General features: G+C 37.0%; 1 protein-coding gene across 2 annotated transcripts in view; it reads left to right on the top strand.

Moving 5' to 3' along the window:
* ZBBX (zinc finger B-box domain containing) overlaps positions 1-26,348 on the top strand; it is a 118,964-nt gene that overhangs the window by 64,586 nt on the left and 28,030 nt on the right. For both annotated transcript variants that reach the window (XM_086674665.1, XM_025913367.2), the window contains exons 10-15: positions 4,224-4,395; positions 8,603-8,723; positions 16,007-16,116; positions 16,744-16,841; positions 18,026-18,105; positions 20,000-20,139. In XM_086674665.1, the coding sequence (XP_086530791.1) occupies positions 4,224-4,395; positions 8,603-8,723; positions 16,007-16,116; positions 16,744-16,841; positions 18,026-18,105; positions 20,000-20,139 (721 nt within the window). The remainder of the gene's footprint in view (positions 1-4,223; positions 4,396-8,602; positions 8,724-16,006; positions 16,117-16,743; positions 16,842-18,025; positions 18,106-19,999; positions 20,140-26,348) is intronic.

Genomic DNA, 26,348 nt, shown 5'->3' with positions numbered 1-26,348 from the left:
TCATGCCTGCCATTTTATCTAATTTATCTTATCAACAAAAAATGGTGATAAATGAACAGCTAACAACCTTACACTAGTCATTGTGCTTAATATTTTAATTTATCCAATAATCACAATAATCATATAAGTTTTCCATTATTATTTCCCCATTTAATGGATGACAGAGGCAGAGAGGAACTAAGTATCTAGCCCTACTAGAAAGCTTACTCCTCTTGTCCCCATAGGTGATGTATATGCTATGAAGGTCCTCCACTTCTTGTCCTAACTTAAAAGCTGTCAATTCAACAATTTCATCCAGATGTGTACATTAGAATTAGCTGGAAAAACGTTAAAGAAACACACATGACCAAGGTCAGCCACTTTTTGGGTGGGTCCCGAGCTGTGGTTTTAACAACTGCTCAGTAATCGTGATGTGAGTACTTCTGGTTGGACGTCCCTACTCTCAAGCCTTGGGTGTGCAGCTGGACTCAGTGCACACACTGAAGAGATAATTCCTTTATGTGCTTGATCCCCTTCTGGGCCAAAGAACAGTGGTTCTCTAGCTATAACAAACATCAGAAGCACTGGGGGAGTTTGTTAAAATGTGGTCTCTCATCTAGAAAGTGGGGATAGTATAACATATCTTGCAGGGATATCATGTGGCTTAGAGGGATAATGAATACACAGCACTGGGTTCCATGTGCTCTTTCAAATTTCCTAGTCCCTTCAGAACTGGGCAGAGTCGTGTTGGGCTCTGAGTGCAAGTGGCATAGGGCAGTTCTGGGCTCAAACATTTATTTATTTTTGTTTTTTACATTTATTTATTTATTTATTTGTTTGTTTGTTTATTTTTGAGAGACAGAGAGAGACAGAGCACAAGTGGGGGAGGGGCAGAGAGAGGGGGACACAGAGTCCGAAGCAGGCTCCAGGCTCCGAGCTGCCAGCACAGAGCCTGACGTGGGGCTCGAACTCACAAACCGGGAGATCATGACCTGAGCCGAAGTTGGGCACTCAACCTACGGAGCCACCCAGGCACCCCTGGGCTCAAACATTTAAAAGCCAATGTCCAATCCTCTGACTTTTCTTATCCTGCCACTACTGTGAGGAACCCAAGTATTCCGAAGGCTTAGCTGTAAAATAAAAATGTCTTATGTCTCCAATTCATTGGTTGGAAAGAAGCTGCCCTGGAGACTTCCTGGAATCACTGCATATTTAAACCATTTTGTAAGAAGCACTGAGATTTCAGGGTTTCTTCATTAGTGCAGTACAAATACATACACTCACATACTGATTACTGGATTCTCACTTCTAAAATTCAATATTTTCCTTTTTTTACATTTTTTAATGTTTATTTTTGAGATAGAGAGAGAGAGCGAGCAGGGGAGGGGCAGAGAGAGAGAGGGAGACACAGAATCGGAAGCAGGTTCCAGGCTCTGAGCTGTCAGCACAGAGCCTGACGTGGACTTGAACTCACGAACCGCGAGATCATGACCTGAGCCAAAGTCGGAAGCTTAACAAACGGAGCCACCCAGGTGTCCCTAAAATTCATTATCTTCACACTAAATTTACCTCTTCTCCGAAACCTATATAGATGTCACCATGGGTGACAGTATATCTTCTAGCTTTCCAGGTGAGCCAAGAGCTCTGATCTTCTGTAGTCCCTTTTCTTCTTCCTCTGCATGTCCAGTTGGTTACCATGTCTCATATGGTTTAGCATCTAAAAACTCTCTTGAATATTTGGTTACTTCTATCCTCATTTCTATGCCAAATACTGAAATTAGCTTTTTCTTGAAGTGCAATAGGCTTATAACGTGGAAAATGGATTTCATTCTCTCCCTTTCTAGAAGCCAATAATTATTCCAATTTTGTTTTTATGTATTTCTTTACACAAATATTAATATGTTAGACGCTGCTCTGAAGATATACTTTCTACACTTAACAATGTGGTTTTTTTTATTTAGGTACATTCTATAGCCTTCTCATTCCATATAGTGGTTACAAAACACCCCATTTATTAGATATTAAAATGACTTTAAAATCTAAAAATTTAAATTTTAAAATTTTAAATTAAAATATATAATTTCCACTGACCAACATTTATGCTATTTGGGTTTTTTTGCCAGAGCAAACTATAGCATAAAGAATAATTTTGAAAGATATTGTTTTGCACGTGTGTGTGTGTGTATGTGTGTGTATCCATATGATAAAATCCTGAAATTCCTGGTTGAAGAGGGTCATACATTTGTAATGTTGATAGATATTACCAATTAGCTGTAACATTTTAACTGGTTCCCTTGCATCCAAACTCACTAATCCTTAATTTCTCTCTCTGCCACACTGCTGTGTAGGACTCTTCTGTGGCTTTGTGTTTTCATTATGTGTAAGTCTAATTTCCTCTGTCTGGCAGCAGGATCCTTTACGATCTGCCCCAGAGTACGTTTTACACTTTATATTTTCTCATATCTTAATTTTTACTATTGCAGTGAAAACTGCTAACAGTTCCATGCCACTGTGCTGCTTGACTCCATGTTTCAGCGTACATACCATTTCCTGTCTCTGGAATACTCTCCCTGCCACCTTTTGCCCGTAAAAATCGTGTTTATCTGAACTAAATACCCATTTCTAGCACCTGTTTCTGTTGTGGACTTTTTAACCTGTGTTTCTGTGGCCAGCATCTGGCACAGTGTCTTCAGACTCCCAGATGCTTTTTGTTAATATTTAAAATTTTGGACACATATTTAATACTCTTTTCTCAATTATCCTCTAACAGTCTTCCCGTTTATTTTGCAATTAAGGGGTGAACATAGAGGATTCTACTTTTGTATCTAGAAGATACACAATGGAGATTTAGTAATTTGATCAGTGTAGGTAAATCCACGTTGCTAATTCAGCATCGGTGTGGACTTTATTTTGCTTTATTTTCTTAATTTGGCTGTTTTCTCTGATTGACTGGATAACTGCCAAATGCTCTTTTATTTTCTTCTGTGTGTTCACAGAGGATCTCTATTTTGTACGGAATTCACCCTTTCCTCATCATTATGCTAAGAAGCATGCAATGTTTCATATACATTAATTAATTTGTTCGTTCATGCAACTGACTTTTAATGAGCATCTATTTCATGCCAGGCACTGTTCTTGGCACTGAAGAAAAAGACAAAGGGCTGGATCTCATTACATTCTAATGGGAAGAGACAGACAATAAATAAACATATAGAGTAAATTCACACAGAGATGCTGTTGGGAGAAAAAATATAGCAAATAAGGGAATTGAAACTGGGGGACACCAAGGGGGTATATATGTAGGGTCATCACCTATTCTCTGAGTAGGTGACAGCTGAAAAGAGACCAGCTGAAATGAGTGCAATGGCTATGTGAAAATATGAAGTATCATTCCAAGTGCTAGATATGGCTAGGGCAGGCCCCTCAAGCAGAGTGTGCTTCATGGGCTCCAGGAGCTGAAGAAATGTAAATTTGGCTACCGCCCAGTGGAATGAAGTAGGAATTGAAGGAAGTGAAGTAAAAAACAAACAAACAAACAAACAAACAAACAAACAAACAAACAAAGGGTTATGAGGTCCATATGGTCTTGTAGGTCCTAGTAGGAGGCTTCATAAGAATTTCATAGAGTCATTGGAAGGTTTTGAACATAGGAGTAACATGATCAGATTCACATATTAAAAAAAAAACTGCTCTAGGGGCGTCTGGGTGGCTCTGCTCAGGTCATGATCTCACAGCTTGAAGGCTCGTGGGTTCGAGCCCTGCGTCTGGCTCTGTGCTGACAGATCAGAGCCTGGAGCCTGCTTCTGATTCTGTGTCTCCCTCTCTTTCTCTACTCCTCCCCTGCTCATGCTCTGTCTCCTCTCTCTCTCTCTCTCTCTCAAAAATAAATAAGCATAAAAAAAATCTGCTCTCTCTCCTGTGAAGGGGTTGCAGAGAGCAGATTGGAGGAGTAGAGGAGTGAGATTCATGGCTATGCCGCCTTCCAGGGAGAACACTGGTAAATGACATGATGATAAATCCTCAGTTGAAAGCTCTAGTTTTTAACAATTTTTGAAGAGACCATTTATAATTGCTGATACAGTTTTAAAGAAATCAGTAAAGCATATAAATAAGTACAAGCTAAAAACATTCCATTTTTAAGTTTAAAAGTAATCTATGATTCAAAATGCCTAATAATGCTGCCTATATTTTAAGATACAGAAAATTTAGTAAAGCACACTTAGATGGACTTTTAATTGGTTTAGGTAGACGTTCCTACCACAAAAAGAACAGAATGTTCAAATCCAAGAGATAGGCTCCTGTGTGAAGGGTCATTTGATGAAGAAGCTTCTTCCCAGTCCTTTCAGGAAGCTTTAAATCAATGGAGAACTGGACACCATGATGACGAGAGTCAGAACTTACGTGCGGCAAAAGCAGGTACAGCTATTTTTATAAAATGAATGTTATAAAATAAAGCTGAGTTTGTTTTACTTATCTCCATTCTCTGTGAGTATAACTGCAGTGTTCAAAAACTATTAGAATTGGGATAACAGTTCGATGTAACTCCTTAAAGGGGTATTCAAGGTACAACCAGCGGTTAGTGGTTTAATATTTATGGAACCCTGACCTGAGCACTGGGGAGATTTGCATTTGTTTCCTGTGTAAATTCAGACTGTCAGATGAGTGGAGAATTGAATGCTTTCAGCTCCCCAACTCCTGGAAGAAAGTTTTGTCAGGACAACTGTTCCTTTATTGAGCTGTAATTATACATAAAACAAGAGGATCTGTGAGATGGAGAAGTAAATAACTTTTTTTATATGTGTCTTGAAAAAATATATTTCAAGGATTCCTATAAACTTAAGATTTATCTTATTTTTTTTCTGTTTGAGGGGATATTTCTCGTTTTTATTTTTCCTTGATGATTTTTGCACCCACATTCTAGATATCGAAAATTGGATGACTGAGGTGCATACTGTCTCTGCTTTACATTTCCTGGTATCTCTTGAGGAACATCATACTTTTAAGAGTATTTGGTTTATTGATTTTATTACTCAGAATCTTGTAGAGACTTCTGATAGCTTTTCACTGAAAATAAAATGTTAGGTAATACATTTCAGTCAGCTTTCATCTTCATTGACAGTATCCAATTTTATTATTTTTATTTCATTTTTTTTTTCAGGGCAGGAATTCTCCTGATTATTCATTCTTTATGTCAAGGTATCACGTACCACCTTCCAATTAGAATTGGACTTTTTACTGAGTAATGTTCTCCTTGAACATTTTTTCCTTGAAATATTTTCCCCACACTTGTTCATGCCACATCAATTTTGTTAATATTTCCAAGATTTTATTTATATACTCTCTTTGTAGCATGTACCTTAATATAACTTTCATTGCCTATGTTATTTTATGTGCTTCTTATATGAACTTTCATATTTTGATGTATTTTTTACTTTTCTACTCTGAAAGGGACTAAGTCTTCTATAAACGTACCTTTCTGATTGTCTACTTTGAAAGACATAGAGCTTAAAATAATAAAAGGACTGATCTGATAAATCAGATAAGGTCAAAGAAGAAAAAAAATTTCATAGTGGATATAACTACATTATAAGAATAATATAATGATTATTTTAAATGATTTGGTTAGAACAAAAAGTTAACCAAGAAGAAAATGAAAATAACCCAATCCAACCATCTAGAGATAATCAATGTTAACATGTTGTTACATATTTTTCAATAGACGCAGTGGCACAAACACACACAAGTATAAATGGGGTGACACTATATATGTTACTTGTAACTTTTTTGCTTAGATTCTGTCATGGGTGACTTTACATATAAATGCAATTATACATCAGTTATAATTGTAACTGTTGTATAATATTCTGTATGTCATTATGTATTTAATCAGATTTTTTTTGATGGATATTTTGTTTCTGATTCTCACTATTGTAAAATAAGTTATGATCACCATATCGGCTATTCATTTACTTGTACAGTTACCTTAAAATAAATTTATAAATGCAGAAATGTTGTGTCATTGGTTGCTCAGGAGAAATCATTAAGATGAGGACTTTTGTTGATAGAAGTGATTTTTTTTTGCCCCAGAGTATTATATATGACTATGTGTTTATTATATGTATATGCTTATAAATGCTTTTCTTTTTCCAAGACATTAAATGGATATAGAAAAATAAATATTTACAAAATTTGTATAGCTTATGGAGAAAAACAAAGCAGTAAGCACCATTCTTTCTCTTCTTTTCTCCTAAGAGATTGTCACTGATCTGGATTGAGTATTTCTTCTTCTTCTTTTTTTTTAATTTCCTCGTAGTTTACTGCATATGTGTGTCTCTAAACAATATATTGTTAAATTTGGATGTAGCAAGCAGAAAGCTAGTATATGTATTCTTTTGCACCTTGTTTATTTCACTCACTATTATTTACTGCGATTTATCCTTGAAGATGTGCATAGTTGTATTTTATTCATTTTTACTATTTGATATGCAAATACCACTATTTGTTTAAATGTTGACGGTTTGGGGAGTTGATTCCCATTTTCCATTACAAACAATGCCGTTATGAATATTTTTGTACAGGTCTCCTGCTATGCATGTGCACACATTTCTAGGATGTCTGGTCCTGGGATTGAAATAGGTGGGTCATGGGATGTATATGTCTTCGACTATACTAGATAAAACTGAATTATTTACCAAAGGTTTTATATTGGTTTATACTTCCCTGCAGTATTTAAGAGGTTTGGTTGCCTCCCGTTATCATCAACACTTTGTCAGATTTTTAAATTTTTGTTGGTCCGTTAGAGATAAAATGGTATATTTACTCTGTGTAACTCAATACAAGTGTTATTGAGTATCTATTTATATGCTTCTTGGCCATCTAGCTTAGTAACATGTTTTGAATTCCCAAGTTTTCTAGTTATTTCTGTTATTGATTACTAACTTGAATTCATTTTATGTGAACTCCCAAGGCTCATTTCCTTCAGTGTGTGGAAGGCATGTTCTTACAGTGGCCTAGAAGGTTCAATGTAATCTGAAGTCCATTATCTCTGTGATCTCACTTCCTGTTACTCCCATCCTGGCTTACTCTGTTTCAGCTCCACTGGCTGCCTGGCTGTTCCTCAAACACCTCATCAAACACATCAAAACATATGTTCACCTTAAGAGTTTGGCACTGTCTATTGAGAAAAACACCCAACATCCCGCTAATATGAACAAAGGGGCATCTCACACAAATTCTCACAAAAGGTAGCTAGAGAACCATGAAACGAGGGAGCAAACCAAAACCTAAGTTACGTATGTAGCACTTTTCAAGGGAGATGAGTTTCATAGATCCATGTGTTCTAGATTTGTTTGCTATAGGCAATTCTAAACAATGGCTATCCTGTTAAATGCATTAAACAGATAATATTCTCCATACATATCATTAATCTATTTGCCGGGTGCCCCGTTATTAACATCTTAACAAGCAAACTAACCCTGGTCACCCACCATCTTTATTTCCTGGGAATATACCGTTGATAATGGGAGAAGGGTGAATCCCAGGCCAGATGCTATACCTTCTTCCTACTCATCACCTGACAGATCTAGGGGATCATCTCTCAAGCACAGTGGCTCTTCTCTATGACTAAACAAACAAACAAACAAAAAAGCGAGTCCTCATTTTTAGTTTCAGCTATCCTGTCAAGAAATACTTTGTTTTGCCCTGGAAAGGGGGACCTGTAGTGGGGGGATCTCCTTTTGTTCATGTCCTTAACTTCTTTTCTTTCAGTTTAGTGCATTCTGATGGTGTTTCTCAGAATTTCCTCCGATTGCTTTCTTCAACACAGCTCTACTTTGTGGGGAGAATAGGGATAGTGTGACTTTACATTCTTTTGGTTTATTTCTCTTGCTGGTATTAGGCTATTTCTGGAAGCTATTCACTAAAGGCTATGGTATGAGGTTGGGACTGTTCTCTAGGTTCAGTCTTCGAAAATAATTTTTCCCATCCTTACTACTTCTCTTTCTTCTCCTCCAACAGGATGGTCAGTTTGGAGAGATGGGTAGTATCTAAGAGGGTGGAAAGACTGGTAATCCTGGATTTATACTGCTTTCTTTCCCAAAAACTCCATCAGTTTTAAATATCTCTGAATAATGGTTTTAATTTAGTAGTACTTCAGAAACATCTTAAGCATCTGGAAGTGAATTGCCATGGAGATATAAATTCATGAGGACAGTTGTCTCCTCCAGGTGCCATTCTGAGTTATTTATTTTCCATTTCCCGTAATGTGTAAATATTATTGTCAGTGGCTATGATACATACCTTTATGTGTGTGTGCATTTATAGAATATATAATGAATCTGCTTGTATTTATCTTTATCATTTAAAATAATTAGTTGCTTTTAAAAATGTTATGAATCATAAGATTCTTTCATTTCAAGGGATTATTGAAGAAAAGTGTCTATACAGTCCTTTAATAAATTGCTAACATTTAATACTTGTGCATTTATTAAGCCTAGAACTATTGATTACATAGATAAATATCAAAGCATATTTGCTTTGAAATTGGTGACTGGTATATCTTGAGAGACATGGTAATTTATAGACAAGTTTACATTAATTTTGCACATTATACTTATTTTTATAGACTCATTGGGAGAATGTGAAGTACAAACTAATCTGAAAATTTGGAGAGAACCACTCAATATTGAATTTAAAGAAGACAGTCTTTCGTATATGGAAAAATTATGGCTTAAAAAACACAGAAGGTATTTTCTGAAATTTTGCATTATAAATAAGAAATATAAAAGCTGTTTATGTTCCTGGCTTGTGTGACATGCTTTTTTGTAGCAGTTTTATATGTGTGCTTCACATTTGCATAAATAATTTTAAAGCAATATTAAATCCCTATGAAGCTTCTACTGTTCTAATAAGGATTTAAATTTTATTTATGTATGTGATGCATCATTCATTTAGAGTTTGCTATAAAAAATGCAAATTTGTATGTGAGAAAAAGACACAAATATGGTATAGAATTTAAGAATAATAGCAAAAATAATGCAATCAATGAAAGATTACTTTGAAAAGGTATTGCTCTCATTTTTTACATTAGCATAGACTTGTGAGGCTCTATTTTTCAGAATCTACTTTTAATTATACCTTTAATGTTATAGTGTTATTAACAGTATTCAATTATTTTACTCAAAGAGTATATCATTAGCTGTGACATTTCATAAATTGTTTAAAAGTCAGGCTATTAAATATTGGACTAAAATTATTACTAATTACATGTTAGAGTCATTCATAGTTGTTTTATGGTCATATAAGATCTGTATTGGGAGGTACCTTTAAAGGCTCACTGTGCCCTATAGTAGTACTGTTCACACTTCATTGTGCCGATGAATCACCTGCCGACTGTGGCAAGATACAGATTCTTCTTCCGTAGGTCTGGGTGGAGACTGGCACTCTGCATTTCTGAATTTCTAACAGCTCTCAGCTGATATTTGTGTAGGTAATTCTGCATTTTGAGGAGCAAGGTGTTGGAGGACCAGTCTAGAATGTACCTGAGGAGGGGTCATTAAGCCCTTGCTTCACCTTCATTCATACAAAACTATCTCCTGGAATGGCCCATTCCATTTTTGGAACATTCTCCCTGTTGTAGTATCTCCTAGTGAGCTGTAATTTGTTTCCGACTGGTTTCTAAACATGGTCTCAATTCTACCAATTAAGCCAATACAGAGCAACTTGAATTCCTCCTCTCCGAGGCATTCCTTCAGATTTTTGAAATCAGCCCTCATGTCTTCCTTGAAGTTTCTGTTTGACAGGTTAATATATGCCCCCATGCCCCCTTTAACTGTTTTTCATGTGGCAAATTTTTAAAAAATTTATTTCGAAATAGGGCATACAGAAGAGTTGTAAAACAGTATGAAGATTTCCCACATATCGTTCATTCAGCTTCCCATAATGGCAACATCTTACATATCCATAGTGCATGTATCAAATCCAATAAATTAACGTTGGTACGATATTATTAACTAAACTACGGACTTCATTTGGATTTCACCAGTTTTTCTACTGTTGTCCTTATTCTACTTCAGGATCCAATCCAGGATCTCACATTGCCTTTTTTTGTCATAGCTCCTTATCCATTATAGTTCCTCAGTCTTTTCTTGTCTTTCAAGACCCTGACATTTTTTAAAGAGTACTTGCCAGATTTTTTATAGAATATACTCAACTTGGGTCTATCTGATGCCTTTTCATAATTAGATTGAGGTTATGCATTTGGAGGAAGAATAACACAGAGAGGATGTGCCCTTCTCAGTGTGGTATCACAGGATCATGCTGTCAGTGCATCTTATTACCAGGATGTTAACCTTGAGCCCATGGTTAACGTGGTGCTCACTGAATTGCTCTGCTGCACACTCATTCTTTTCCTTTTGTAATTAAGGTCTTGGGCTGTTATACAGAATACCATAGACCAGGTAGCTTATAAACACAAACACTCATTTTTCAGTGTTTAAGGCTGGAAATTCCAAGATAAAGGTGCCAGCAGATGCAGTATCTGGAGAGAGACAGCTCCCTGGTTCATAGATGGCCATCTTCTCACTGTGTCCTCACATGGCAGAAGGGACAAGGGGTCTCTTTCAGATCTCTTTTACAAGGGCACTAATCCCATTCATAAGGGCTCTATCCGTATGACCTGATCACCTCCCAAAGGCCCACCTCCTGATACCATCACTTTGGAGTTAGGGTTACAACACTTGAAACATTCAGAACAGAGCTTTCTGCCCTGGCCCCAACAAGGTTCATGAACTTCTCATATGCAAAATATGTTCGTTCCATTCTAACAGCCCCCAGATTTTCACTTATTGTAGCATCATCTCAAGTCTAAAGTTCATAGTCTCATCTAAATATCATCTAAGTCAGATATGAGTGAGATTCAATGTATTATTCATTCTGAGGCAAATTGTTCTCTAACTGTGAAATTATGAAATCAAACACGTTATTTGCTTCTAAAGTACAATGGTGGGACAGGCATGGGATAGATATTTCCATTCCAAATGAGAGAAATAGGAAAGAAGAAAGGAGTAGCAGATTCTAAGCAAGTCTAAAACCCAATAAAGCAAATTCTATTTAACCTTAAGTCTTGAGAATTAGCCTCTCCATCGATGCTCTGCACTCCAGGGCCCACTGAGATAGAGGTCCCACCTTCCAGACACACTAGAGCAGGGGTCCTACCTTTCACACACACTGAGGCAGTGCCTCCACAGCTTTACTAGGCAAGGCTGGGACCCCAAGGCTCTGGGTGGCTTTGCCCCCATGGCTTTGGGTGGCCCCATTCCTATGATGGTTCTGTGTGGGGTCACATGCTTGTGACTTTCTTGGGTGGGAATCATGTGGCTTGGCTAGCTTGGTGTTACAGGGGCATCCTTGCCCCTAGAGGTTCACTGGGCATTGCTCTAATGGGGTCTCCCTGCTGTGTGGCCTGCAGCTTTCTCTGCCTGGGATGGGAGGTATAGCCCCGATGAGTTTTGAATTGCCTTTGGAGGTCATTTTTCCATTATCCCTGACAGTGGAAAATGTGCCTTCTATTTAGATGGCTAATCTTCCTATCAGATGACCATTTGGCCATACACTTCCTGTTCTCTCCTGAATAGGCCCTCTCATTCTTTTCAATGTGTAAATTCTGATACTATTCCAAATATTTAAGTTTTGTTTCTCTTTTGACTAACAATTCTGTCTTTAAGTCATTTCACCCTTGCGTTTGACTATGAGCAGTCAAGAGAATCCAAGCCTTTCCTTCAATACTTTGCTTAGAAATTGCCTTAGACACATAACTAATTTCATCCCTCTTAAGTTCTATCTTACATAAAACACTAGGACACAAACACAATTCAGCCAAGTTCTTTGCAGCTTTATTAATTAAAATTGCCTTTCCTCCACTGTCCAATAACATGTTCCTTATTTCCATTTGAAACCTCAGCTGGATGGTGTTTACCATCCCTATTTCTACTGATACTCTGTTCAGGATTACTTAGATATTCTGTAAGAAGATTGAGGCTTTTCCTCAGTTCTCCTCTTTTTGGAGTCCTCACTGGAATTGCCTTTAAAGTTTCTTTCACAGCTATATAAGGTTTTTTTAGTATGAACTTTAAACCCCTTTCAGCTTCTACCCATCATCAGTCACTCAGTTCCAAAGCTGCTTCCACATTTTTAGCAGCACCCCACTTCTGGTACCAGCTTCTTTCTTAGTCCATTTGGGATGTTGCAATGGAATAACAAACTGGATGCCTTGTAAACAACAAATGTATTTCTTAGAATTCTGGAGGTCGGAAGTCCAAGGTCAAGACACTGGCTGACTCAGAGCCTAGTGATAACCTGCTTCCTGGAGGCATCTATTTGGCTGTGTCCTCACATGGCTCTTTCGGAACTCTTCTATAAGGGCATCAGTCCCACATGGGGGCTGTGCCTTCATGACCTAATTACCTCCCACAGACCCCACCTCTTAATGCCATCACATTGTGTATTGGGATTTTCACACATGAATTTTGAGAGGGGGCACAAACATTCATATCAGAGTAATTAATAAATGTTTTAGGGGAGATGCCTTGAGATGATACAAAATCTTCTTTTTACCTAAACTCTCCTCTACTAATTTTAGTATTTACCTGTGGAATTTTCCAGCAGCAGAATAACTAGTGATTTTCTATTTCCTTCATTTCTTCTATATTTATTAATTAGAATTCTTCAAGGAAGAATATCCCTACTTCCCCTTTCATTTGTTTATTCAGTTGTTTATTTGTGTGGACTCATGGATATGCATTTTTTAATTAATATTAAACACTATTGTTATTTATTTTGTGACTCAAATAGTTCCTGCCTTGACCCCTGAGAGCTGTTTCAGGTTGACTCCCCTCTTCTTTCAATGCATCCTCATCCTTTTTTGTTTGTTGATTTGTTTGCTTTTAATATACCTTCATTTTTCTGGCACCAAACATGCATTTCTGTGCCCTAGCCCGGAAATAACTTCTCCAAGTAATCTTGATTCCTTTTTTTTGAAAATGGTATTAAGAAACCAAGATCTAGATTATAGAGGTGCTCATGGCTACGCAGGTAACACAGAGCCTATTTCATCTCAGAGAACATCTAGGAAATATATGTATGTGTACTTACCACTATACTCACATAGCCAAATTTATTTCTGTATCTATATACCTGGGTATCTATTGAGGTAAACATGAAGTACACTCCTACTTGACTCCAAACCAGCATCACATCCTTTCTTTGCTTATTTGTGGTTACTTTCACCTACAATGAGAATCCTGCCTCTCATTATCTATGATATATTTACTCATTTATCAGCCCGTGTGTGTGTGTGTGTGTGTGTGTGTGTGTGTGTGTGTACAGTTGTTCCAGAATTTCAAACTAATATTACTGTGAGAAACAAATTTACCAACTAGAGTGCATTATTTGTATGTGGTGTTTTTTATCTTTAGCCTACAGTATCTAGTCAAAAACTTTTTCTCCAAAGTTTCTGAGGCCATGGTGCTCATTTCTTTCCTACCTCCATTAGAGTAGCTCTGCCATTCCCTGGGTTATGTCCACATCCTGAGTACTTTTTAAAAATTGAATAGCATAAACTTGTGTACAGTTCTATGGATTTTTACAAATGCGTGGAGTCAAATATTCATCATAGCACCAAACAGCACAGTCCCATCAGCTCCAAATTCCCTTTTGCTTCCCCTTTATAGTCAACACTTCTTCCCCAACACAAGGCAACCATTGATCCATTTCCATCCTTATACATTTGCCTTTTTCTGAATGTCATGTAAGTGAGATCATACAATAATGTAGCCTTGTGTGTCCTTTATTTAGCAAAATGCATTTAAGAGCCATCCGTGCTCTTCAGTGAATCAAAATCCATTCCTTTTTATTGTGGGCCAGAATTTCATCATCCTGATGTACAGTTTATCCATTAATCTGTTGAAGAACATCCTGCTGATTTCTAGCTTTTGACAATTACGACTAAATCTGTTAGAAACATTTGCAAATGGGTTTTTGTTTGAATATCAGTTTTTAATTCCTTGGGTAAATACCTGGGCCGGGCTGGCTAGATTGCTATGTGTATATTTATCTTTATAAATATACCGCCAGACCCTGTCTGCAAAGTGACTGCACAGCTTCCACACCTTCCTGCAATGTATGAGTTCTAGTTACCCTCCATCTTTGCCAGTGCCTGGTATCTTTGGGGTTTTTTGTTTGTTTGTTTGTTTGGTGCTGGTCATTTTCCGAGGTGTATGGTTGTATCCTGTTGTGGCCTATGGTTCATTCATATACTGTTCTAGTCTAGTTATTCCTATGGAACTGCTGTCCAAGCTGTCTGTAGCTCTTATAAAGTGTCATGCCTGTAGCAGTCTTTTAGGTCTGAAGCTCATTAGTGTGTACCTGTCAGTTAGTCTGCGTTCAATAAATACTTGTTTACATTTTCAGGAAAATCTGGTGAGGGAGTCTTACTCTAAGAGACATTTCATCCTTTTATTTACATGGCATGATCTTTCGAGCAAGCACTGGTGCCAGGGTCCCAATATCCAGAATACAGACTTATTTCATTGAGTAACTAGTTGTTTGTTCATGGGCAGATCATTTAAACTCTCTTGGTCTATGTTTTCTCATCTGCAAAATACTGAATTTAGACTAAACAGTCAATAGTTCCAGTACTCTGTTGCCTAGATTCTATAAGCCTTTGGTTCAGGGCTTTGCTCATGAAATTAAATATATTTTTACTTCACGAAGAAGGAGTATCTGAATAATAGTAAACTTACGTGCATCTCTGATTGAACTTTTTGTATACTATATCCGTGTCAAACTGGAAACAGGTTCCTGGTGGCCACGTGCCAGTTTATTTTGACCTTTACTCTTTATATTTTCCATTACCTAATTAAATGATAGATGTAAGATGGTACGCTCATGAAATTTGTCAAGACACAAAGCTGAGTAATATATAAATATTTTGGAGTGTTCTGATATATACATTATATATATTGGGAAAATTCACATAGCCATAGATTGTCAGGTTATCAAATCTTACTGCCTTTGCAAATTGTGAGAGAGGCCATACAGAGTAATGGTTAAGAACATTGACTTGGGGAGGCGGACTCCTTGGGTTCAAATCCTCTTCTGTATTTACTACCTAAATGATTGTACAAGTTGGTTTACTTCTTCGTGCCTGTTTTCTCATACGTAAAATTAAGATAACACGCATGCCTAATTAATAGAGCTGTTAATCTTTAATACCCCAGATTCGTTAGAACAGAGCCTTGTACATTTTAAGCTTTGTGTCAATGCTACCTGTTAATATCATTAAGAAGGTCCTGACTTTTACACGGGGACTCCATGAACTGGCATGGTCTGGAAGGGCTGTAGCTATTTATATTCTTGACTAAAAGGTGCCACCTTACCAGGAATTGGGGAATAGCCTATGAAACCAATGCATAATCCTGACCTCTGAGAATTCCTGTGTTTTGTTGCCTTCTATACGAGATGGGCCATATCAAACTTCATTAACTGGGTGATAGATGCCATAGCTGGAACACACTACATTAATATTGGGAAAGCATATTTTATCACCCTGCTGGCTTGGTTAAAGTTCAGGAAAATGTCTTTAGTTTGCCTTGGGACCTATCAACATAATACCTAATGGTGATGCACAACACACATTCACAAATTAACTTTTTAAATAGTGTGGTATGTCAGGGACTCCATGTGGCTTGTAGGAACACTTACTTTTGTCTTAACTTTGATTTTCATCTAAATGAAAAACAGTAGGACATGCAATTGAAAACTCTTGTATGATGTTAATTTGATTTATGAAATTATTTTAATAGATGAAGACTCTGTTACACAGTCATACTTTTCTTCCATGAATCAGAAGTATAGCTTTGGTTTCATCATTAGTTTTATATGCTCATTCATTTGTGAAATAAATCAAGATCTTGCCTGGGAAAGTTTCAGGTAATTTATTTTAGTCTTTTCATTGCTTCTCGTTCTGTAGAACTCCACAGGAGCAACTTCGAAACATGCTGCCAGATGCATTCATACCTCAATGTAACACTGCTGGTGAGGCACAGTGTTCCCAGAATGAAAGTGATGAAGACAGTGATGGTTAGTTCAGTCTTGATTAGATATTTTCTCATTTATTATTTCAAATTTCAAACACTAAGCATTTGTTAGCATCTGCTTTTTTGTTTTGTTTTGTTTTGTTTTGTTTCGTTTTACTATATTACCCTCAACTGGACTCTGCACCCTTTATCTGTAGCTCGAAATCAAGCTCACTCTCCTTCCCATTTGATAGATTTACTTTGCCTTAAATTAAATAGTTGGTTTTTTTAAGTTTATTTATTTATTTTGAGAGAAAGTGTGAACAGGGGAGGGGCAGAGAAAGAGGGAGAGAGAGAATCCCTAGCAGGAGAATCCCTCTGTGCCTGGTGGAGCACGGAGCTCAATGCAGGGCTCAGTCCCCGACTGTGAGATCATGACCTGAGCTGAAATCAGGAGTCAGATGCTTGATTGACTCAGCCACCCAGGCATCCCTAAATGGTTGTATTTAAACGTTAAATGTTAAGAAAATGTGTGTTTTACTTGAGCTCGGGAAACTGACAGCATATATGTATTAGTGTGGGTGCACAAGAGAACGTTATTCTCTTATTGTTGACTATGTTATTTGAAGATAGGGAATTATCAGGTGAAGTATATCCTTTAATGACATTATTTCCTAATCTTATTTCCTAGTTGAGGAGACCAAACAATACCCAGCACTTTTTCTGCCAGTAGAAGAATTTAACATAGAGAGACCCGAGCCATCTCTAAATATAGTTGAACTGGATGATGTAAGTGTATAATGACTACCCTATTACTTAGCAAACAAGAAATTCAAAACATATAGTTATAACTACATATTATTTTCAACAATATTTTTTAATTAAGCATTGTTGGGGAAAAATCTACAAGAGTTTGAATTTAAACATGCTGATAGGAATAAAATGGTATGGTTTTTAATGTAGGCAGTAAATTTGTGAGCTGAATTGATATTGTGCTATTTTTGGAAACATGTAGTGTGGGAGATGAGAAGACATTTTATTCTCTTAGCTTATAGAAATGTAGTTTAGTGCTTGTTTTATTTAGCCCTTTATGTTATCAGTCTTTTAAACAAAAATTGATCTCCTTATATGGTGTCTATTTAATATAATTTGTATATATGTAGTTTCTTGAATGTCATCGAGTATTATTTTTTATTTAAAGAAAAAATAGTACTAAGATTTAAGGGATTTAGTGTAATAACTTGAATATAAACTCTAGAAGACACAAAATAGAATCACCTGAAAGTTGAGCCAGTCAGAGCTGGAGCTTTAGGATGAAGGTTTAAGTTGGGACAAACTCAGCACATTTCTGATTTTCCAGTCATCTAGTAGCTGAATGTACTACTTGTCCTCGATATTCCTCTTCCTGTGATTGTCACAGAAAAAGGCTAGAAGGGAGGAAGTACCTCTCTAAATACTACTTTCTTCTTCAGGTTAATAACTTCTGCTGTGTGTGTGTGTGTGTGTGTGTGTGTGTGTGTGTGTGTGTATGCGCGCATGCTCCTAGCCACATTTTTCTTTCCCCTCTGGATAAATTGTTAAGATACTGAACAAATAAGCACACATGCTTACATATGTGTGTGTGTTCTTGGCATTAATTAGTTGATGCACAGAGTAACCTTGTAATATGCTGGCCAGAGAACTAAAAACACCTCAGTCACTAGCCTACTTTGCACTCAGTAGTTACATAGTAAAACACCTGTTAACTGTTGTTTCTAGGTGTGATAGTAGTAATGACATGACTGACCCAGCCAATGCCCCCAACAAATATTTATTGCGTTAGTTCTCCTGGAATTGTTCTATGGTACATAGTCAGAAAGCACGTGACATTGCTTGTAGGGAGAAAATTCTCTAAATATTATGTACAAGTTAGATGGTTAATGTATAATACATTTATTGAACATACTAATATTATACTACATACATTTAATAAGACTTATGAAGAGGAATTTGAAGAACCAGGAAACACAGTGCCCTACAAAGTTGAGTTAGCAGATGTAGACAGTCAACAAAGGTAAGATCTTTCTAAATCGCTTTTGATGTTTATTAAAAACCTACCCAAGAAATCAACTATCTCTTTACACTTGATCTTAGCCAAAAGGCTGAGAAGCGATTCAACTATCTCTTTAAATGAGAAATTTGTGGTGTAAAAAACATGACTTCGATATTAGAATATATTTTACTAAAGCCATGTTTAAATTTGTGCACAATATTTCTAACATTTGCCAATATTCAATAATTAGAAAAGTGACTATAATGATATGTGTATACTCTTACCTAATATCTGGATTATTTAATAGATACTTCTAAATTTAGCATTATTATTTGAAATGGCTTACCAAGGGTGATATATTTCGTATGAGCTTTCTTTGTATTTCCATTTTCTATGAACCCTAAATAAAAACAGATATATTAATGATTAGTTTGAGAGATAAAAAGATGTCCCAGACTATAGATTACTTTCTAGGTAGAGTTTACTATGTGATGAATTAAATAAATGAAGCATGAAGCCTAACAGTTCACTTTGTAACTATTTTTATAATTTTGTCATTTCCAAGTGAAAAATAACATCTAGCTCTGTTAGTAATGTTAAAAAGTACGCCAAGTCTCCTTTGCTGTTGAAATCTTAGCTAGAGTTTCATGTATTTTGACTACAAAGTATTAAATTGGGCAAACAGCAGAGTGAAGTTCCTACTAAGTAGCCCCAACCCCATTTTTTGTTTATATGTTCAGATCAACTTATTTGTTTATATGTCAGCATTTTGGAATAGCAGTGGGCCTAAGTGATGCTCTTGGACCTGAAAAGCCCCATGTTTGAACACATAGACTCACATATCTAGAAACAAATGTGCTTTTGGCAGGAGACAACCTTTTGGTCAGTAGATAAGAGATTTGTATGGATTACCTAAGGAAATGAATGACATTTATGCTCTCTAATTTGATTCCTTTATATATCCTATCACAAGTTCTGCTTTGACCTCCATGTTATAGAAGCCAGAGAAAGTTACTGATGATGGTTTGGCAGTAGTTTTGCACTTTGGGTTTGGAGGTGTCCATGGAGTTTTTTCTTTCCTAAGAAGAATCATAAAGGATCATAAGTGGCACAGGAGCATAATCCAGGAGCTTTTATGGTGGTGCTATGTAAAGCTTACATAAATATCGGGTATTATTAAATATATTATTCAATTTATAGAAAATGTTTAAATTGTACATATGTTAGTATATAGTAATCATCATTAAAAACTGAAAATTTGACTCTGATAGTTCAAATGAAAAGTTTATGTAAGTACTAAAACCTTGATTTCATCAGATTTCAATGAGCTTGAAAAGGTAACTCTCCATTTTTAGAAGAAAGAATATAAGGAACCAAACATATTTCAGAATGTTTGTTTTAAAGAGAGAGAGAGAGAGAGAGAGAGAGTGTGTGTGTGTGTGTGTGTGTGTGTGTGTGTGTGTGTATGTGCACGCAAGCAGGGGGAGAGGGACAGAGGGGGGGAGAGAGAGAATCTTAAGCAGGCTCGACACTCAGCACAGAGCCTGACATGAGGAGCTCGATCCTCTGACCCTGCGATCATGACCTGAGCGGAAATCAAGCATTAGATGCTCAACTGACTGAACCACTAGGTGCCCTAGAATATTTTTTTAAGGAAGCTCTTAATTGACATTGTTGACATTGTTCAGTTAAATCTGATTTGGTCCAGTTACCTGTGTCTTCAAACCCAAATACTATTTAGTTACTTGTGGTTTAGAATGTGTCCACAGTAAGGTTAAAAAAATATTAAATTAATGTAAACAAACCTATTCCTTAAAGGTTGTATTGTATTTGTTTTAATAAGCTGGGACTTTTTACTTTCTTTTTTTAATCCTTTCTTTCAACTCTTTTCTTTTGCTGTCCCTAAACATGAAAGTTGCACGTTTCATAATTATCAGAATACTTTTCTATATGAAAATGACATTCATCAACATCATGTTTTCACCAAGGGAAAAGCAGACCTCTTACATCTTCATCTGAACAACAGCTCTTCCTCCTGTAAAAATAACTCAAAAGGTAACTTTTTTTTTTCTTATGGATCAACATGATTAACAATGAATGTTGGTAATTTAATAAAACCAGGTAGGTATTTCACTATGTAAAAGCTTTACCTATTTTGCTGTTCATTTAAACCCCACAAAATTTGGTGCTTAGAAAACCTTGGTTGAAAATATATAGTTTTCTAGCAAATACCCTTTTCAGTCAATGGACAACAGTGTATCCAGAAGAAAAAAACTGCCTGTGTTGGTTGCTACCTCTAAAAGTTATTATGGACTGAGAAAGCAGCATTTAAAAGATTACATGGATATGCCTTTAGTGACAAAAATCTAATTGGCATCCTGTTGCCCTCCCTTGCGTTAAATCTTCTCCCCAAATATTCAGTTTTGATGTAAAGTTTTACATAAGTGATAAAACCAAACCAAAACAAACCATCCTGTTTATATATCTACATTATTACTAGTAGTTGCCTTGGAATTTATAGATTAGGATGCTGTGTGCAAATGTCTGGTTTCAATTTCCAGATGGTGAGAGCACCATTTAAAGATAGTCACAGTAAATTATCCTGGCTTGGAAGTCAGATTTCATTTCCATTTCTGCCTTAAATCATTGTGTGACCTTGAACATGCCACTGCTTTCTTAGATCGCATTTTCCTAAGCTAAAACATAGGAATTAGATTACTTCTAATCTGCTTTTCAAATATTATTTCTAATCTATTTAGTATTTTCAGAAAAACTAATAAATATATCTTGTGTGAAGGACTTGAGAGATACTTGAGAGCATTATTTAAAATAGCTAGTTATAAAACTGATGATTCCCTTCTGATTGGGTAGTAGATGGTAGAGAACTGTGATTTGTGGTCATCCTGCTGGACTTGACATCTTCAGCCCATAAGCCTATAAATTATTATGACCAACTATGAGCTATATCCACGTGAGAATTTAGGACTTTACAGGGCTCCAGACCTAGTCCAGAAGATATTTTTTGATCTACATGGAACATTGTGTCCCAGTTACCTTTGGGGAAATGCTGAATATAAATATCCATTAAGTGTTACCTAAGGGGAGCCTGCGTGGCTCAGTCGGTTAAATATCCAACTTCAGTTCAGGTCATGATCTCGTGGTCCGTGGGTTCGAGCCCCACCTTGGGGTCTGTGCTGACAGCTCAGAGCCTGGAGTCTGCTTCAGATTCTGTCTCCCTCTCTCTCTGCCCCTCCCCACCCCTGCTCTGTCTCTCTGTCTCTCTCTCAAAAATAAACATTAAAAAAAAAGTGTGACTTTAAAGATGCTTGATTTATTTATAGACTTTATTTTTTAGAGAAATTTTAGGTTCACAGCAAAATTTAGCAGGAAATACGGATTGTTCCTATACACACACACACACACACACACACACACACACACACACACACAGACACACACACTCTGCCTTCTCAAACTCATAGCTTCTCCCCCAATCAATGTCCCAACCAGAGTAGTACATTTGTTACAATCAATAAACATGCATTGACACACCATTATCAACAAAAGTCCATAGTTCACAAGGGTTCCCTCTTGGTGTTGCACATTCTGTGGATTTGGACAAGTTTATAATGACCTGTATTCATCATTATAGTATCATAAAGAAATAGTTTTAGTACCTTTTTTTTTTTCCAACGTTTATTTATTTTTGGGACAGGGAGAGACAGAGCATGAACGGGGGAGGGGCAGAGAGAGAGGGAGACACAGAATCGGAAACAGGCTCCAGGCTCTGAGCCATCAGCCCAGAGCCTGACGCGGGGCTCGAACTCACAGACCGCGAGATCGTGACCTGGCTGAAGTCGGACGCTTAACCGACTGCGCCACCCAGGCGCCCCGAGTACCTTTAAAATACTCTGTGCCCTGCCTTTTTTTTTTTTTCTTTTTTTTTTTTTTTAATTTTTTTTTCAACGTTTTTATTTATTTTTGGGACAGAGAGAGACAGAGCATGAACGGGGGAGGGGCAGAGAGAGAGGGAGACACAGAATCAGAAACAGGCTCCAGGCTCTGAGCCATCAGCCCAGAGCCTGACGCGGGGCTCGAACTCACGGACCGCGAGATCGTGACCTGGCTGAAGTCGGACGCTTAACCGACTGCGCCACCCAGGCGCCCCTGTGCCCTGCCTTTTTATATTACCTCCCTCCCACCTAATTCCTGGCAACCACTGATATTTTTACTATCTTTATGATTTAGCCTTTTCCAGAATGTCACATAGCTGGAATGATACAACATGAGATCTTTTCAGATTGTTTTTTTTTCACTTAGTAATATACACTTAAAGGTGACTCCGTGTCTTTTCGTGACTTGATTGATCATTTTTAAAAAATGTTTACTTTTCAGAGAGAGAGAGAGAGAGAGAGAGAGAGCCTGAGTGGGGGGAGGGGCAGAGAGAAAGGGAGACATAGAATCCAAAGCAGGGTCCAAGCTCTGACCTGTCAGCACAGAGCCAGATGCAGGGCTCCAACCCACGAACTGTGAGATCATGACCTGGGTGGAAGTCAGAGGATTAACTGATTGAGCCACCCAGGAGCCTTGATCCTTTTGTGTGTGTGTGTGTGTGTGTGTGTGTGTGTGTGTGTGTGTGCGTGCTAAGTAATATTTTATTGTCTGGAGATACCACAATTTATTTATACATTCACTTACTGAAGAACAACTTGGTTAATTCTAAGTTTTGGCAATTATGAATAAAGCTGCTATAAATATAAACATCCATGTGTGAGTTTTTGTTTGAACATAATTCTCAACTCATTTGGGTAAATACCAAGGAGTGCAATTGTTAGATCCTATGGCAAGAACATGTTTAGTTTTGTAAGAAGTCACCAAGCTGTCTTCCAAAGTGGCTGTACCATTTTGCATTCCCACCAGCAATGAATGAGACTTCCTGTTCTCCACATCCTTGCCAGCATTTGGTATTGTCAGTGTTTTGGATTTTTGTCATTCCAGCAATAGTGGAATGGATTTCATTGTTGTTTTAACAACTTACAATTCCCTAAAGGCATATGATGTTGAGCATCTTTTCATATGCTTATTTGCCATCTATTTATCGTCTTTGATGAAGTGTCTATTAAGGTCGTTGGCCCATTTTCTTACTGTTCAGATTTTAGATTTTTTAATGTTTTGGATAACAGTACTTTATCAAATATGTGTTTTGCAAATCCTAAGTCTGTGGCTTGTCTTCTCATTCTCTTGACAGTGTCTTTTACAGAACAGATTTTTAATTTTAATGAAATTCAGCTTATCAATTGTTTCTTTCATGGATCCTGCCCTTGGTCTGTGTCTTAAAAAGTCATCACCATACCCAAGATCATCTAGATTTTTATGTTTTAAGAGTTTTAAAGTTTTGCATTTCACATTTAGGTCTACCATTCTTTTGAGCTAATTTTTGCGAAGGGAGTAAGGTCTGTTCCAGATTAATGTGCGGGCATGCAAATGTCCAGTTCTAGTACCATTTGTTGAAAACACTGTTCTCCATTGTTTTGCCTTTGCTATTTGGCAAAGATCAGTTGACTATATCTATGTGGGGCTATCTATGTGTTCTCAGTTCTGTACCATTGATACGTTTTTCTATACTTTTACCAGTACCACATTGTCTTGGGTATATAATTGCACGGTAATTCTTGACGTTGTGTAGCGTTGGTCTTTGACATTGTCCTTCTCCTTCAATTCTTCTCCTTCAAAAGCCAATGTGTTGGCTTTTCAGGGTCTTTTGCCTCTTCATATAAACTTTAGGATCAGTTTATGAATATCCACAAAATAATTTGCTGGGATTTTAATTGGGATTGCATTGAACCTATAGATCAAATTGGGAAGAACTGACATTTTTGCAATATTGAGTCTTCTAGCTGTGAACATGGACTATCTCTCCATTTATTTAGTTCTTTGATTACTTTTATCAGAGATTTCTAGTTTCTCCTCATATAGATCTTACATATTTCATTCTTTTAAGTATTTCATATTTGTGTGCTAATGGTATTGTGTTGTTAATTTCAAATTCCACTTATTCATGTTGGTATATAGGAAAGTGATTGTTGTATCTTGACCTTGTATCTTGCAACCTTGAAATAATCACTTATTAGTTCCAGAAGTTTTTTTTGTGGATTTGTTCAGATTCTGTACATAAACAATCATGTCATCTGTGAATGAAATTAGATTTTTTTCTTGCTTCCCAATCCGTATACTTATTTCCTTGTTTTATTGCATTAGCTAGAACTTCTAGAAGGATTTTGGAAAGGAGTTGTAAGAGGGGATATCCTTGACTTGTTCCTGATCTTAGGGATAAAGCATCTAGTTTATCATCATTAAGTATGATGTTAACTATAGGGCTTTTTTATAGATAGTCTTTATCAAGTTGAGGAAGTTCCCTTTTATTTCTGGTTTGGATCTATTGATATGATCTTGTGATTTTTATTCTTTAGCCTGTTGATGTAACAGATTAGATTAACTTTCAAATGTTGAACCAAGATGTCTAGTTTTTATGACTTAATGGGACTTCCATTGAATAGACTAAATTAAATCGCACCTCTATTTTTTGCATCAGATTTTAAAGATTAATAAAAAGGCTGCTTTGTTACCTCTTCAGCAGTAGTGGAATTATGCAATCTTGCAAAAATATTACAGAGGTTAGTTGTAGACATTTACATATAGAAAATGGCATCTCTTGGGACATGTGGGTGGCTCAGTCGGTTGGGCAGCCGACTTCGGCTCAGGTCAAGATCTCGCGGTCCGTGAGTTCGAGCCCCGCGTCGGGCTCTGTGCTGACAGCTCGGAGCCTGGAGCCTGTTTCAGATTCTGTGTCTTCCTCTCTCTGCCCCTCCCCCGTTCATGCTCTGTCTCTCTCTGTCTCAAAAATAAATAAACGTTAAAAAAAATTAAAAAAAAAGAAAGAAAATGTCATCTCTTTGTACCATAAAATCAACTAATTTCTATTCAAGCTTTCAAGGAAAATACAGCATTATTGTGCAAGTTTCATTAAATTGAAGAGCCTTTATAAAATTTTTCTTGTAAAAGTATTTCTGTGTTGTATAAGTAACTGCCTTTCTTGTAGTAATTGTGTGATTTAAGAAGTGATAGTTGTTGGAAATGGAAGTTCTAAATGCTATGTGTAATTGCCCAGCTATACAAACATTTGATTGCAACGAGTAAGTCCTTTGAGCAGCAAGGCAGAATTTACATCACTGGAGAGTATTTTAGTCATAGCCTTTACTATTTTATACCATCTATTTATAGAGATAAGATATTTATATTGGAAAGAATATAGGGACAATCAGATGAAGCTATATTCAATCTGGATAATGATATACATATTTTTATTTAAAATGAATGCAGTATGATATAAAAATTATTAAATAATTTTTATTTTTCATAAAATTTAGACCAGTGTTTCACAGTCCTGCCTGCACATTATGATCACCTGAAGAATTTGGCAGGGTTGGGGTGGGATGGGGGGAGACAGAAACAGTGCCGCTCCCAGTGTCTGATTTAATTGGTTGGGGTCAGGTCCATACGCTGACAATTTTAAATTTTTTTTTTCAACGTTTTTATTTATTTTTTTTGGGACAGAGAGAGAGACAGAGCATGAACGGGGGAGGGGCAGAGAGAGAGGGAGACACAGAATCGGAAACAGGCTCCAGGCTCCGAGCCATCAGCCCAGAGCCTGACGCGGGGCTCGAACTCACGGACCGCGAGATCGTGACCTGGCTGAAGTCGGACGCTTAACCGACTGCGCCACCCAGGCGCCCCCATACGTTGACAATTTTAAAGAGTACCTTCAGATGCTTCCATTGTGCACCCAGGTTGAAAACCAATGCTCTAAACCAAGTCGTTTACTTAAAGCAGACATAATGAGGTGGTGACTAATATAATCTTGCTCATTTTGTAGCTTTCCAGAGGCAGCTGTCCCAGCTTAAAGGTTTTTCTGTCCCCTAACTGGTACTGCTCTTGCATCTGGCACATTTCCCTTTGCCCTCACCTTATCACTAACCATTCTAAGGAAGAGAAGCAAAATGCGGAAATAAGGTTCTCTCTGTATTATTTTTCATAAATTGTTATTGTAAAACTTGGCCGAGAGAGGATGTAGGAGTGTGGGAATTGAGCCACAGGCTGAAATAAAAATGTGCATCAATTTCAAAATTTCATTACAAAATAAAATCGTGCCTCCTTCCATTAGTCTAGCTCATCAAGGTTTGAATGTATCAGTAAATTATGATTAT

The sequence above is a fragment of the Puma concolor genome, chromosome C2, assembly GCF_028749965.1.
Source record: "Puma concolor isolate L17-30 chromosome C2, mPumCon1.1.hap2, whole genome shotgun sequence".
In the NCBI taxonomy this organism is placed as follows: domain Eukaryota; kingdom Metazoa; phylum Chordata; class Mammalia; order Carnivora; family Felidae; genus Puma; species Puma concolor.
The sequence above is the reverse complement of the archived record's forward strand: the minus strand, read 5'-3'. Positions and strand labels throughout refer to the sequence as shown.